Source organism: Zingiber officinale, chromosome 10A, assembly GCF_018446385.1.
Source record: "Zingiber officinale cultivar Zhangliang chromosome 10A, Zo_v1.1, whole genome shotgun sequence".
Classification (NCBI taxonomy): Eukaryota; Viridiplantae; Streptophyta; class Magnoliopsida; order Zingiberales; family Zingiberaceae; genus Zingiber; species Zingiber officinale.
Genome location: NC_056004.1, coordinates 50,930,837 through 50,945,866, shown reverse-complemented (window position 1 = coordinate 50,945,866; position 15,030 = coordinate 50,930,837). Strand labels below are relative to the sequence as shown.

The following is a 15,030-nucleotide window of genomic DNA, read 5'->3' as shown; positions in this document are numbered from 1 at the left end:
GAAACTTTTCATCTAGTACCTCTTGAGAGAAAGGGACATTGGGTTGTTCAGGTGATTCCCTAGGAGCCTCGCCTCGCCTCGCCTTGGGTCCCTTTAGGGTGAATTCTCAGCCGAGGAGGCTTGTGACCGTTCGATTTTACCTCAACCCTCAGCGGGCGTTCGGAAAAATACTCGGGGGAACTCAAATGACTATTTTTTCTTGGATCTTTTCTTAGATACAGGAAGCTTTTCTAACGAGGCCATGGATGCCCCGGTGTAGGTAAGAATCAATGGCTTGTTTTGGGGACAAGGCATGCGCCTTGGTGTTCACAAATAGCTCGTATTTATCCAAGGTCATGGCAACGTTGATTTTACCGACGACGTCCGTCTTTATGTTCTAGAACAAGTGAATGTGTTCTCACAGATGATGTCAAATTTGATGTCGGCCGAAAGCTGAGTAGATGGGCGGCTAGTGAGGTGATAGGAATGCTGACAAAGGAAGGACTTCGAGTTGGGAGCTGCAGACCTACGTACAACACAGATAGAGCTAACGGGAACATTAGGACGAGAACCATGGAGGGAGTCCTTGACACAAACACTCTAACGCTCAAGTTAGAATGGTAGCCGAGCGAGATGGAGAAGAAGATAAATAGTAGAATCGTAATGTTGATGTGTGTGCACACGTGCATACCTAGCTAAAGGAAAGAACCCCTTTTATACTGTCTCTCATAATCTCTACAATAATTATGCGTCAGAGAATGTCAGGAGTCAGAATATGTCAGGTAGTGGAGGATGATCATCTTCTTCTAAGTAGAGGAAGGCTTCGTTGCGTGTATATGTCAGAGCAGAGGAATATTCTTTGACGAGTAACTATTATTCTCTGATAGGTAGTTATGATTTCCTGACAAAGTTATCTCCTAAAGGGAGTTTGATCGGCTTGGAGCCGATAGAATATATGTCGGAAGTCATGCCCATAAGAAGTGGGGAACTAAGCTTCGGAGGTCTAATTGATCAAGAACCGATCAGATATATATTGAGAGTCGAGCCCCATTAAAAATAATTTATTCGGATATATATACTTTAACTTTAACTAATACATCATCTTAACTATCAATCTCATATTACTTTTAAAGTCACTCATAACACACTCTATCAAACAAGAAGACATGATATTTAACTCCATCTACACTGATGCAACGGGTGACATCCTCGAATATGCACAACTGGTTCTCCGGATTAGTTGTGATTGTACTCTGACTTGTGCCAGTCTAAAGTTAGTTGGTGACTCTTCAACCAAAACTTTTGCTGAAAAGGAGTTCACTTGTGCTGTGCGATGTGATTCCTCTCATTTGCCTCTTGACCTTTTGAAGGTCATCTTGTGGATACCTAAGGTTGACCGAGCGAGCACGACCCCTCGCGATCTGGGTTGTCGACCTGTTGTTTGGTCTCCTGATCTTCACTCGAAATTTTCTCCATCATCATTGCCACCAGGAGGGGGAGGGGTCCCATCGCTGTCTCCAAATCGTTTGGGCAAGAATTGATTGCGTCTGCCAATGAATGAGAGTCTCAGGGTTTTAGGGTATCAAATTATTATGATGGAGATTCCATGGCAAATTGATTAAAATCTAATCTCATGTAATTGTAACCCGCAGATCTAGCAACTAATCCAACGCTCAATAAATATATTCCGTTATCGATATATTAGGAAGTCCAGAATGACAAAAAGAACCGGCTTGCCAATTTCGGCCCGGACATGAGGCCGAGTAGTCTTCACCAACGGCCCAAGCCACATCCATGACCGGGTCAAATATAGGAGCAATTTGATCACAACTCTCGACGTTGATCTAGACATCACGCTCTGATTTGAAACCAATCGGTTTCGGTTTCTATTTTACCAATTTGTTCTCCCCTTCCCTTCTCTTTCCTTCCCCCCAACTTAATCCCCTGCCTCCTCAAATTCCCGAGAAGCAACGATTTGTGCCTCTCCGAGCCCTAATTATCCCCGCGGTTCGCCTCCTGCTCCTCTGCCTCCGATGGCGTTGGCTGGCGGAACTCTCGCCTCTCCTCCGCCTGATTCCGTGGAGAACGGTTGTGGCCCTACCGATCTCGAGGACTCCGTCCTCCGCTCCGGCGTCCGGACGGGCCTCAAGCGGGAGTTCGCCTTCGCTCTCAAGGCGCAGGCTCAGATTTCCATCTCCCTTGGCCGCACCCGCTCTGGTAATTCCCGGTCCGCCCCCGCCGCCGTTGTTTCCCCTCGTGAGAGCAAGCGGATGAAGAAGCACGCCTCGGATCTGACGGCCGTGGCCTCCTCGCATTCGCCTGCTGATCCTCTGATGGTGGTCGATTCTTCTGCGTCTTTGGATCCGGTTGAACCGGATGCCAACGCGTCGATTGAAGGTAAGACTGCAGATTCGGTGAATGTTGTTCCCATGGAGCAGGCGGATGCTGAAGGAACTCCCTTGACGAGGGACGGTAAAGTGCAGTCTGCGGTCGATATCCATCCTCCTCCATTGAACTCCATCATCTTGGCTCTGGGATCTTGTTCGAGTAACAAAGTTAAAGGAATTAGGAGTTCTTCTTTGATTGTTCCGGCAGAGTTTGAGGCCAGAGGGAAAATCGATAATACATCAGTATCTCCTCAAAATCTGGATTCATTGGTAGAGTCGGATAATACCCTTGTTGATGGCAGTGGCAAAATATTGGACAATGAGTTCATTGGAAATGATTGCGTTGAAGACTTGGTTATGGTTGATGTCGCTGATGAACTGGAGGCAGGAACTTCCAGAACAGGGAGCCATGTAAAAATTACAGGGCCACCAAGTAAAGGTGTATCAGAGGAATCAAATATTGTGTCAATTCCGGTATTAATTATGGATGAGGGAGGATTTCCCGTAGGAAGGTGTCCAGATGGAATAAGGATTGACAATGGCTCATCAAAGAAGACTTTTGTTAGGAGGTTTACAAGGTCGGCTTTGAAGGTGACTTGTACCGAGCATAAAGAGACCTCTGTGGATTCTCATATTACAATGAATGGCCACTTCAGTCACAAAGATAGCAATAGCCATGTCTTGAGCCCCATGAGAAGATTTACAAGGTCAGCTGCTAAGGGGATATCCAGCATCACTAGCACAAGCAGTTCTTCATCAGGATCTGAAGATAGCAAAGGTATTGCAAATGCTGCAAGTTGTTCTTCAATGTTGACTCCTAATAAGAAAATGGAATTAAAGATGTCAAAGAAAATAACATCAACAAAGGTTCCCAGTAACATAAGGGAATTGCTTTCCACTGGTTTGCTTGAGGGGTTGCCCGTGAGTTACAATGCTTCTTGTGGTAAGGTAAGTTTTATATTTGTTGTTTTAACTAATTAGTCTGTTTGAAGGTTATGTACTGCTATATTTACCTGCAATAACAGTGCATAAATTTCATCATTTGGAGTATTTTAAGGCCTGATTTTTCCTACATTGTTAATATCAGTTAAGTTAAAAATATATCATAACCTTGTCACTTTTAAGAAATCTGAATTTACTTTTCAATTTTATCAAATCTGTCCTAAACCATTTGATTCTCTAACGACTCTATTCCACCAATAAGTTTGAATCCAATTATGGCTTTCATCTACTTTCCATTGCTTCTCTTCCCTGCAATTGGTCTCAATTATCGAAAACTAAGCGTCATTTTTCATGTGATAATTGAAAATGAATAACATACTATTGGATTCAATTTAAAAAAATGTTAAACCTGGGTGTCATTGTTGATAAGACGATTGAATTTAATAAACTTTATCATATTTTAAAATATATTGTCAATATTTATTTGTAAATGAGTAATAATTTTAATGGAGGGTTAGAATTGTTAGAGACAGATCTGTTAAAAGTGAAATGGAGAGATAAAATTTGTCAAAAGTGATATTGGTTTTAGCCTTATTTCCAGATGTTCTTGTACTTTTCCCTCTTGTTCTTATGGTAATTTGTGGTTTCCCTAAACTTCAGTTTTCAAATATCTTTCCTATACTTCTTTCATCTGGAAGTTCAGGGTAAACTGTTTTCTGTATTCTCATTACAGCATTTAGCACTAAGAGGTGTGATTAAGGGCAATGGCATACTGTGCTCTTGTGCTTCTTGTGATGGTTCTATTGTGAGTATTTTATTAGTTTGATTTGGTCATCTGATAGGGCGGCATAGAACTGAGAAAGATTAATGTTTTCTATTTATCTTTGTTTATCAGGTTGTTTCAGCATATGTATTTGAACAACATGCTCATAGCACAAAAAAACACCCAGCTAATTTTATTTTCTTGCCAAATGGGAAAAGCCTTCATGATATTGTTAAGGCATGCGCCAGTTCACCTTTGGACATGTTGGAAGCTAGAATCCAAAATGCAATAGGTCAAGTCTCTTCACAGGGTACCTTTACTTGTCAAAAATGCAAAGGTGATTATTCTCTTAGAACCGACACAGTTATTTTATCGTTCTTGATTTCTTAATGATCATTCATATCTTAGGGCCAATAATTACTCCTGCAAAGTTTGGAAATTTTTGTGATTCATGTCTGGAATCACAACAACCTCCAAGAACTCCAAGCCCAATACATGGAAGTGCCTTCACAAAAGGGTACGCTATTTGGAATTGATAAACATCTATGTTTATTGGACTGAATTTATTTGACATCTTTTGAATGTGCAATTTCGGTAAAGTTACATGGAGATGTTGTATACTAATTCTCTCATTTTTCTTATGTCAAATCCTTGTTTGACAATAATGGTATTAATTTTCCTTGTTAGGCAATCTGCAATCATGGTATTAGCTCCTGAGATGGCTGTTTTTAATGGAATTTTAATATTCGTTTTCTTCTATTGTTATCAAAGAGAAGGAAGCAATGGAGCATTGATATGACCTGATCTGTGATTACCATTTACTGAATAGAAGTAAAAAAATTCAGATGCAAACCCTAAGGGTGTGGTTGTTTTAACGTGAACCATGCTTGTACCCCTATGAATCATATCTGCTTCATGTGGGGATCTATAACTTAATCAAAATACCTCTATTTTAGTAAAATGCAATAGTAGAAAAATCATACTTAGTTTGTAACTAATAAAACAATAAAAGTAACTCGATATCCTTCCCCTCACAAGTGTTGATGTTGCTATAGATTCAATACTATATTTTTTCAATTTATTTACTTTGTTTTTTATTAGACCTAATTATAGTCTTAAAAGCTAGACTTGTTTCATGAGTGTCAGATGCACCAAGTACATAAATGACTTTGATTTGTTAGCATCCTTAATAGCCTCATTGATTAATTATTAAGAAGGCAGTTGGACAATTATTTTAGTGGTGTCAATAAGTTAAATAGTAAGAATATAAAGCACTAATTTTGGATGGCAAGTATGCCCATTTAGATGGGGCCATGCATCAACTTGCTTCAAGTTGGGGTTGTCGCACCCCATCCCAGAATGTGGATAGGGTAGAAAATGATAAAATATATAACTCAAATGAGGGAATGATGGGATATATTTTTTGTATGCTCAATTTTTTCTAGTTGGTACACAAAAAATGATATTTAGCTCATACATATATAATTTATATTTCTTTGAGCTCCCCTTGCCAAAGAAACACGGTGGGGGTAGTATCGCAAAGAAGATTTTACTTAAGGTCAATAGTGGGGAGATTTTCGTCAATGACTCATTCTGCCTCACTTTGCTTCTTTATGTCAGTGAAGATGGGAAGTTAATTCCCCACTTTGCTCTATTATCATCTTTGGATATGAATAAATATTTTTATAAAAAAGATGAATTTTGTCATGAACTATTTTAAGATACACCTACAGTTATTAATATCTATCTAAAAAGAGGGAAAAAAGATAGAGCTTGTGAGCATCATAGTTGAAACATGTATCATTTATTTTTCCCTAAAATTTTAATCTAGAATATCAATCCACACTATATGGTGTTAAAGTGCCTAGTTTGCATAATTCGTATCAACATAAACGGTTGAATAAAATATCATTAATTTTATATGCATTTTATTACATATATTTAAAAATCGCCAATATCGGTCCTAAATCCGAATGAAAAAGGTTGAGGGTTGCATTAAGTTAGCCAAAATCAAACACAAGTGAATATTCTATAAATGAATCCATTAAATTGTTGTGTTATGTTAGGTCCTTCCCCGGAAAGAATGCGTTACAGGATTCGTCTGTAATGTTTTGACAAGGACCGCTATATCTTTATGAGAACTTAAGTGTAGTATTAAATATACAAGAATTTTCATAGCATAAGTTTGATAAGCACAAATATTATAGGTATATTGAATGTCTTAGATCTGGAACATAAACGCACATCGGTAAAGCAAGGTAGTAGATATGACAATTAAGAAAGAAATTAATATTTTATGATTACAAGAGATAAAATGGGTAGGAGAGAATACAGACATAATAGAGAACTTAGGTTTTAAGTTATGGTATGTAGGAAGGATTAAAATAAAAAATGAAATAGGTATTATTGTAAATAATTCGTTAAAGGATGAAGTGACATGAGTAGTTATAAAGGAGATAGTATTATAACTTTTAGGATAGTGGTACCGAAAGAAATTATTAATGTAATTTTCTTATATGCACCTCAAGTAGATTGGATGAAACCAAATATAAGGATCTACCTCCTCCGTGTTGACCTAGGGGATCTTTTTGTCTCCATGTTTATGATTTTTGATAGATAAGGATGGTTTTTATTCATTTGCATTTTGATCAATTCTTGTACCATCTTTCGGATTGCACCTAATTGTGGCAACTTCATCTAGTATCTAGTATGTTATCTTAGCGAGGTCTTGGGGTCAAAACTCGATGCGTCCGAGCATGCCCTACCCCATGCCTCGGTCACTTGCACTAATGGCTAGTAGTCACTAGTGATTTACCTCCTTCGTATTGACTTAGGGACGGGTTGGCGGGGGTACTGGGGGTGAATAAATCGCCTTTTGCCACATAGTATGTCAACTTGGCAAACACATGCCCTCAGGAAAAAAAAACTCCTCTCACGCCCTAGCCAACTTAGTGGCTATAAGCTAACCCGTGATTTACCTCCCTTCGCATAACTTGAGATGGACTATCAGAGGTGTCTGGGTGAGTATAATCACCTTCCTGCTACAATAGTATGTCAACTTGGCAATCGACTATAAGTTGATCTTGTGATTTACCTCCCTTCACATAACTTAGGGACGGTGGGTGTTTGGGGTGAGCGTAATTACCTTTTGCTATAATAGTATGTCACAATGGATGTCCCCATAGGTTGGCGCAGTTGGTACCTGCATGGGTGTTTGGGGTCAATTTCTAGTGGGTGTGAAAATGCCTCGTTGGATGTCTGACCTCCCCGACGCAAAGGGTCACTGGCTAGGGCAAATGCCCCCACCCCCCACCCCACCCTACCCTAGAGGGGCCGCTAAGGTGACAAGTTCACCTTTTGACCCAATAGTATGTCACAATAGATGGCTTAGGTTATTGGTTCCAAATTCAAAATATTACAGAATTTACAGCTTCATGTGTTTGGAATGACTACTTTATTTGCTCATCTATCTTTTTTATTTAAAAACTTGTCTTTTGTTCTACTTTTAATCTTATTAAAATGTGTTCTGTATGGATTTTCTGCACAGGTTATCGAAGCCTGTTTCTGTAGCAAGTCATGCAGACAGCTCATCCAAAAACCTAACATCAAATAAAAAGACTAGTCTTGGGAGACTGACTAGAAAGTATCTCAGACATTTCCCATCTTTTTCCCATATCTTAGCTAGAATTACTCTTCCTCTCCTTTTTTTTTACCTTGCCTCTAATTTTGTCTTTGTTTTCATCATTACCTTCTTCAAGGGATATTGGCCTGCACAAGTTGGTCTTTATGACTGATATTTTGCCAGAGGGTACTGAAGTAGGCTACTATGTTCGTGGAAAGGTTGTTCTAATAAGATAGTGGATTGATTCTCATTTGAAAAATATGTTGTTGTTTTACTCACAAGGATTTTATGATTATTTTTCAGCGGCTTCTTGAGGGCTACATAAAAGATTCTGGAATATGTTGTCAATGCTGCAATTCTGTGGTAATGTATACCTCATGCTGTTTTTTTTTTACACATAAATCAGAATTTAATTTTTTGTATACCAAATACAGGTTAGCCCTTCACAATTTGAAGCTCATGCTGGTCAAGCATTGAGGCGCAAACCGTAAGTGGAAATATTTCAGCTCTTTGTAATGATTGAATCACCACACTTATCTATCCATTGTGCTATGATTTCCAGTTACAACTACATTTACACTTCCAATGGAGTTTCCCTGCATGAGTTATCAGTTTCACTAGCAAAAGACCGAAAAACGATAGCTAGCGACAGTGACGATCTTTGCAGCATATGTGCTGATGGTGGAAATCTAATACTTTGTGATCTTTGTCCTAGAGCATTCCACAAAGGTTTCCCCCCTCTTTCTTGATTAAGAAACATGGCATCTTGTATTATGATAGCATGCACTTATGTATACATTGGTTTCAATCTTGTTAACTAGTATAACTATATTTATGATCTTTCTCAGAATTTGTAGAGTTGTAATTCAATAAATAATCTTTCTCATCCTGCTATATGTTTCATTAAAAGTTTATTTATTGATTTCTCCACCTTTACCAACTTAAGCATTCTATAAAGCTTTTAATTTCATATGTTTTGGTGTGCATATTGCACATTGCTTTCCAAAGGAAGAAATGGTCTCTCAAACATAGGATACAGGTTTGGGAATAGGATTGTATTCATGGACAATGGTGGAATTGGAACCAACCTCTGCTGGACAAGTTAGGGAATAGGATTGTCTGTGAGACCTTTGCTGATCTGTTAACCATTGCACCATCTAATGCAGGAGAGATGAAGAAGGCGAGTTTGTTAATTATAAGAAGAAAACTCACTAATCTTTCCTTCCTATTCTTCTCTTTATTTACACTCTTCTCCATCTAGTTTCCCCCCTCTGTCTGACCTATCCTTTTATCCTCTAACTCATTTCCCCTTCTCTTTTTTGTTCATTCATGGATAATAGAATTTCTGTAACATTTTTGCAACATCTCTAAGTTAGTTCATATTATTCATTTTACTTTTTCTTCAACATAGAATCAGCAAAAATTAATCAATTGAGTTTTTATGAATTTCAAATTTGTAAACCATTTTTTAATAAAGTTAATAATTTTGGAAAAAAAAACTAGATTACTTTTGGAAGTAGTATTTTATAGGGTACATTTTGTATCAGGATCAGATAATACCATAAATTAGTTTCTAAATTTAATGTTGTTTATATCTCAACTACAAATCTGGCATATGAACTCCATAATTGGCACTCCTTTGGGTAAATTGCCTGTCTTCTTGTTTATACAGACTAAGTTGACTCTTACAGCATTCAAACTACATATAGAAGTTGTTATAATTCTATTAATTCCATTTCACTTTAGTGGAAGAGTAACTCAACTTTTTTCCAGTGTAGCATTTAACATTTTTTGTTATTTACCCAAGAACTTAATTCTTTCAAATAGTCCTGTTCCATTATTTATTTCTATGCTGCTCTTCTTGAATATGCATGCTCTATCAAAATATGGGAATCTCTTTCTCTTCAGTAATTGGGTGATATTATTTTTCCAAGTGTTAATCTAATTGTATCTGTTGCAGAATGTATTGGTTTGTCCAGTGCTCCAAAAGGGGATTGGCACTGTCGATATTGTCAAAGTCTTCATCAACGGGAGAAATGTTTGTCGAGTAATAAGAATGCAATTGCTGCTGGGAGAGTTGCTGGTGTGGATCCCATTGAGCAGATATTTAAACGGTGTATCCGTATTGTCACAACAACACTGACTGATGACAGTTCATGTTCACTGTGCAGGTTATTACTTTGACATTGTTCCTGAGCTCTTGATAGGGGATATTTTCAAACATTATTTGTTGAATAATTCAGATGAACTGGTTAAAACATTACATTTTCCAATTTGATTGCATTCCCTTTGAGGCTTTTGCTGTGATTTTTTTTCATTTTTATTTTGTAATGGATTCAAATTAAATTCTTACTAAAGACTGCATTAGCTAGTAATACATTAGGTTGCTTTGGTTTTCTAAGATTTTTCATAGTTTTTAAAAATATTCAGCTATAAATATTTGCATTTCACTTTTGATGAGATTTGGATTCGGGTTTTTTGTTTTAACTTGATTTGATTTGATAAGAACCCAACTCTTGTGGTTCCAAGCCAAGTTAGGGTTGGGCAAAGTGCTATTTTTTTCTATCACATACAGACTCAGAACAATGCTCTATCACATACATAATCTTTATTTTCTCTGATGCTTTGTTGCAAAGCTGCTTTTTTTGGTCAATTTATATATAGTGCGACTTCAAATTCAGTTTGAATTTTGGAGTTGGGACACTAGATACTTCTGAAATTATTTCTGATGTTTGTAAATCTATTCAGGTGTCATGATTTTAGTAGAGGAGGATTTAATGACCGCACTGTTATCATCTGTGATCAGGTATATTTCAGTTGTATAATGCCCAGAAAAGTTTGATTTTTTTCATCCGTCATTGAAAAAACTCACTTGGTTTGTCATTGGATTCAGTGCGAGAGGGAATACCATGTTGGATGTTTGAGGGATCATAAAATGGCTGATTTAAAGGTACTTCCATATTTACCACTCTTAAATTCTCTTTCCGATAAACATACAAACTAAAATTGTGTGTGATTAGCCTTAAGATTCCTAGATACCCACTATTATTTAACTAGAATGTATGTGCTAAGTAAGAAGAATAGAATTGCCTAGATATCTTCTCAATTTAACTAGAATGTATGTGCCAAGTAGGAAGAATAGAACTTTGTTTGGTCAATTTGTGCCTTTGCACTATATGATGGATACATTTTTGAACTTGATTATCACTTTAATTTCAGGAACTGCCTCTAGGAGAATGGTTCTGCTGCACTGATTGCATCCGAATGCGAAGTGCATTGGAGGAATACCTTCATCGTAGAGCAGAGTTGCTTCCTTCTTCAAATATGGACATTTTAAAGAGGAAATGTGACAGTAGAGGTTTAGATAAAAATTTAGACACTGACATAAGATGGAGACTTTTAAGTGGAAGAGCACTTGAAGCAGACAGTAAACTTCTCCTTTCAAGGGCAGTTACTATTTTCCACGTAAGTGATGTTACACAATTTAAATATTTAAGTGATGTTACACTGTTAAATATCGACAAATGTCTCTTATATACAATTCCTCTCGCATTGTTTTGCTGCTTATAAACTATTTTGATTTTATAAATCTCAATACATTGTGTTCACAATCTGTAGTGGCATGAATATGTAAAAGTAAAAAAAACTTTGTATCAGCCTTGTCGGATGGGTATAATTGGTAGGACTAGAATCAACAAAAGAAGTGCAAAAATTAAAATAAAAGTTAGATAAATTGATTTATTGTCTAATGTGACAAAAAGTGTTAAAAAAATGATGTGTATTAACTGTCAACTATTAGTATTATAGAATACCAAGTAATCATATTATCACAGTATGAATAATCAAAATGAAACTTCTCAATTGCTTGCTTGCTAAATAATAAACTAAAATAAATAATATACAACAACAACAACAACCAAGCCTTTTCCCACTAGGTGGAGTCGGCTGTATGAATCCTTTTACGTCATTGAGCTCTATCTCCTATTATATCATCATCTATATTTAAATAAATTTTATCTTGTTTTATTGTTGCTAACTAAGACTTTTTTGTCTACCTCTGCCTCTGCCTCTGCCTCTGCCTCTGCCTCGTTTGATAAAACTAAAATAAATAATATGGCATACAATTATTCATATATGATAAAAACTGATAGTGTATTATTAATATGATATTTAAAAATATGAATAGTTTCTGTTTAATACATAATTTAAATAATATGATTAAATATAAGTTAAAGTTGCTGAATTGCTCGTGAGTAATTTTTTTTTTAATATTTATTTACAGGAATCATTTGATCCTATTGTTGAAGCATCGACTGGAAAGGATCTTATTCCATCAATGGTTTATGGGTGAGAGCATTGTCTTCTGTTTCCCATTATTCGTAATTGCATTTTTTACATACTGATTATCTGTTTGTTCTGGAAGGCGGAGTGTGAAGGGTCAAGATTTTGCAGGGATGTATTGTCCAGTACTAATAGTTGGGTACGTTTTCATAAGTAAAGCAGGCATCACTTGTTCATTCCTCAGTAGCTTTACAATTTTGTTTTAAGTGTGCTCAATATTGCAGTTCATGTGTGGTATCTGCGGGATTACTACGTTTTTTGGGGAGGGATGTTGCTGAACTTCCATTAGTTGCAACAAGTAGAGAACATCAGGGCCAGGTGTGTTCTTGTATCTATGTTCAGATTGCTTATCTATTGATTAATTTAGTGTCGAACAAAGGTGTCAAGTGCTTGGAGCTTGACCTTGTAAGAGAGTTCATTCGAGCTTACATCATCCCTAACAACAACAATTCTGAGCTTTACTTTTGGATTGAAATTTCTAAATCAAACCCCTTCTCCAAATTACATGGTTTTTTTAAAAAAAATAAAATTCTGAACAACCTTATTTTGTATTTGTGAGGTTCGATTGCTCTAGAATGGACATGTGAAACACTTTTGTTAGACAATTATAAGAGGATAACATCAGAACAACCTGTTGGCCTTTTGTTAATCTGCTTTTGCTGTATCTAACTCCACAGTGTTTACATATGAACCTGTAACTGAAACATTTATCATTTTGAATGATGCTCCCTCTGTTTTATGTCATGTTAGACATCATAATTTGCTTCGCTCTAACTTAAATTCTGTATTGTTATACCTATTTTTGATAAGATGATGAACATGTGACTGATAAGCATTTAAAGGCCTGACGTTGGGTAAACATTTCTAGTTAACTGGTGATCATAGCTGAAGCTTAGCACAATTTGTTGAGCTAGTCCTAAGCAAGTTAAATCTCATCTCTGCTTAGCTCATCTTTTGCTCATTTTTTTCCTTCTTTGCTTGACTTGATCCTGTAATTCTTGTACGGTTTTATTTCTCCATCATTAAGATGATTCCCACTAAATAGTTAATTCTTCGTTTCTGTAGGGTTATTTCCAGTCTCTGTTTTCATGTATTGAGAGATTTTTAGCTTCTCTTGGTGTGAGGCATATAGTATTACCTGCAGCTGAGGAAGCTGAATCTATTTGGACTAACAAATTCGGTTTCACAAAAATTAGCACAGATCAGGTTGGCCTTTCTCTAACAATTTTCAATTTGAGTAATGGAATGGTTTTGAAGAAGCGTATAATTAAGCATGCATTTCTTGCAGCTGGAGACATATCTACAGGGTGCCCATGCCACATCCTTTCACGGAACAACAATGCTATGCAAGTCGATTCCTGTTTCAATGTTTTTGTCACAAGGCGATAAAAGATGATAATGATTCGTGTTCATTTTACATCTTTCATTGTCAGTTGGAGGAGCCTTTTTTAGTGGTGCTTTTCAGTTGGCGAGTAAATATTAGAGAGGGTATGTTTTGTAAACCAAATAACTCATCCTCAAAGGCAATTCTTGGCTAAATTTTTGGTAGTGTTTTTTTTTGTTAGCACGTAATATGCCTATGTACACAACATTAAGAGCTCAATCCTCAAGCAATTCTGTGTTTGATTGTTTTTGTTCCCTTCTATTTGTGTATAGAAAATCATCGCTACCACCTCAAAATGTGGCAGAATTTTGTTGCTAACGAGTCCAGCTCATTTTATTTATAACTTAATCTAGCATCTGTGTTTTCCGTGCGGACTGGAATTTGAAAGGGTTAATGACCAGGGAGGACAAACATTTAAAGATGGATTTGTGCTTATTTCTTTAAAGAAACAAGAAATGTTTCGTGAATCTGTTTATCTCATTAGATGGTTGTTTCGTGAATCTGTTTATCTCATTAGATGGTCGGTTATAGGTATCTTTTTATGCCTTTGAGTTTTATTTTTTATTATATCATTATTTATATTTAAATAAATTTTATTTTATTATTGTTAATTAAATTTTTTTTTGTCTTTTTCTTGTTCGTTTGATAGGTATATTTATCATAGTTTCACATCGTTTAATTAGAGTATTTATTAGTCGTCTAAGTACATATTTGTATCATTTTAAACGTGTCTTTCGGAATTTTTTTTTTAATATATGTAACTTCTACTTTCTCTCTAATGTTTTCATTTCTTAGTTTATTCATTCTTATATGTTTATACATTCACCTTAACATTCTCATCTTGGCAATTCACATTATTACTCATGTGTTTGAGTTATAGTCTAACATTTAATTTCATATAATATAGCGGGTCTAACTACGATTATGTAAAATTTTTCTTTAAGTTTTAGAGGTACTTTACGATCACATAAAAACACCCGGTGTTCTCCTTCATTTTAATCATCATATTTATATTCTATGTAAGATATTTCTCTCAATCCCTGATTCTAAATATCTAAAGCTTTCAGTTCCAGGGTATTCGTCATCTTCTATTTTAATAATTGTCTTATTATGTCTAATATTGTTAAACTTAAATTTTATATATTCCGTCTTTATTCTATTAAGTCTAAAACTTTTCCCTTCCATTATTTTCTACCAAGATTCTAGTTTAACATTATATTTTGAATGTGGACAGTGAGTTCATCCATAATTAGTGTAAAAAGATAGCGACTTAGAACTAATTTTTGATGTAATTTTATTTTTATTTGAAATACTCCATCTGAAGTCTTTACTTTAGCCGTTATATCTTCATACATATCCTTAATTAGTTCAATATATATTACACTGACATCTCATTTTTCTAAAATTTTCTATATAATTTTTCTCGGAATTTTATCATAAATTTTTTCAAAGTCAATAAATATCATATGTAAACCTTATTTTTACTTTCGATATTTTTTAATTAATTATTTAACAAAACATATAACTTCTTATTAAAAAAAATTATTTATTTATTTATTTTGTAATCAGCTGATTGCGTGGTGTTTGTAACGTGGACGCCGGGAATATGACC

At 35.8% G+C, this 15,030-nt stretch overlaps 1 protein-coding gene across 1 annotated transcript; it reads left to right on the top strand.

Annotated features, from left to right (window-relative positions):
- The first annotated feature begins 1,839 nt into the window (after positions 1-1,839).
- Positions 1,840-13,672, top strand: LOC122026932. Its single transcript, XM_042585687.1, has 18 exons — positions 1,840-3,314; positions 4,042-4,113; positions 4,204-4,408; positions 4,480-4,588; positions 7,619-7,714; positions 7,830-7,911; positions 7,997-8,056; positions 8,128-8,180; positions 8,256-8,422; positions 9,654-9,864; positions 10,442-10,499; positions 10,587-10,643; positions 10,913-11,158; positions 11,976-12,040; positions 12,117-12,173; positions 12,259-12,352; positions 13,100-13,240; positions 13,323-13,672. The coding sequence occupies exons 1-18, from the start codon at positions 2,013-2,015 to the stop codon at positions 13,428-13,430; spliced, it is 3,183 nt and encodes a 1,060-aa protein (XP_042441621.1). The 5' UTR covers positions 1,840-2,012; the 3' UTR covers positions 13,431-13,672.
- Positions 13,673-15,030: the final 1,358 nt, after the last annotated feature.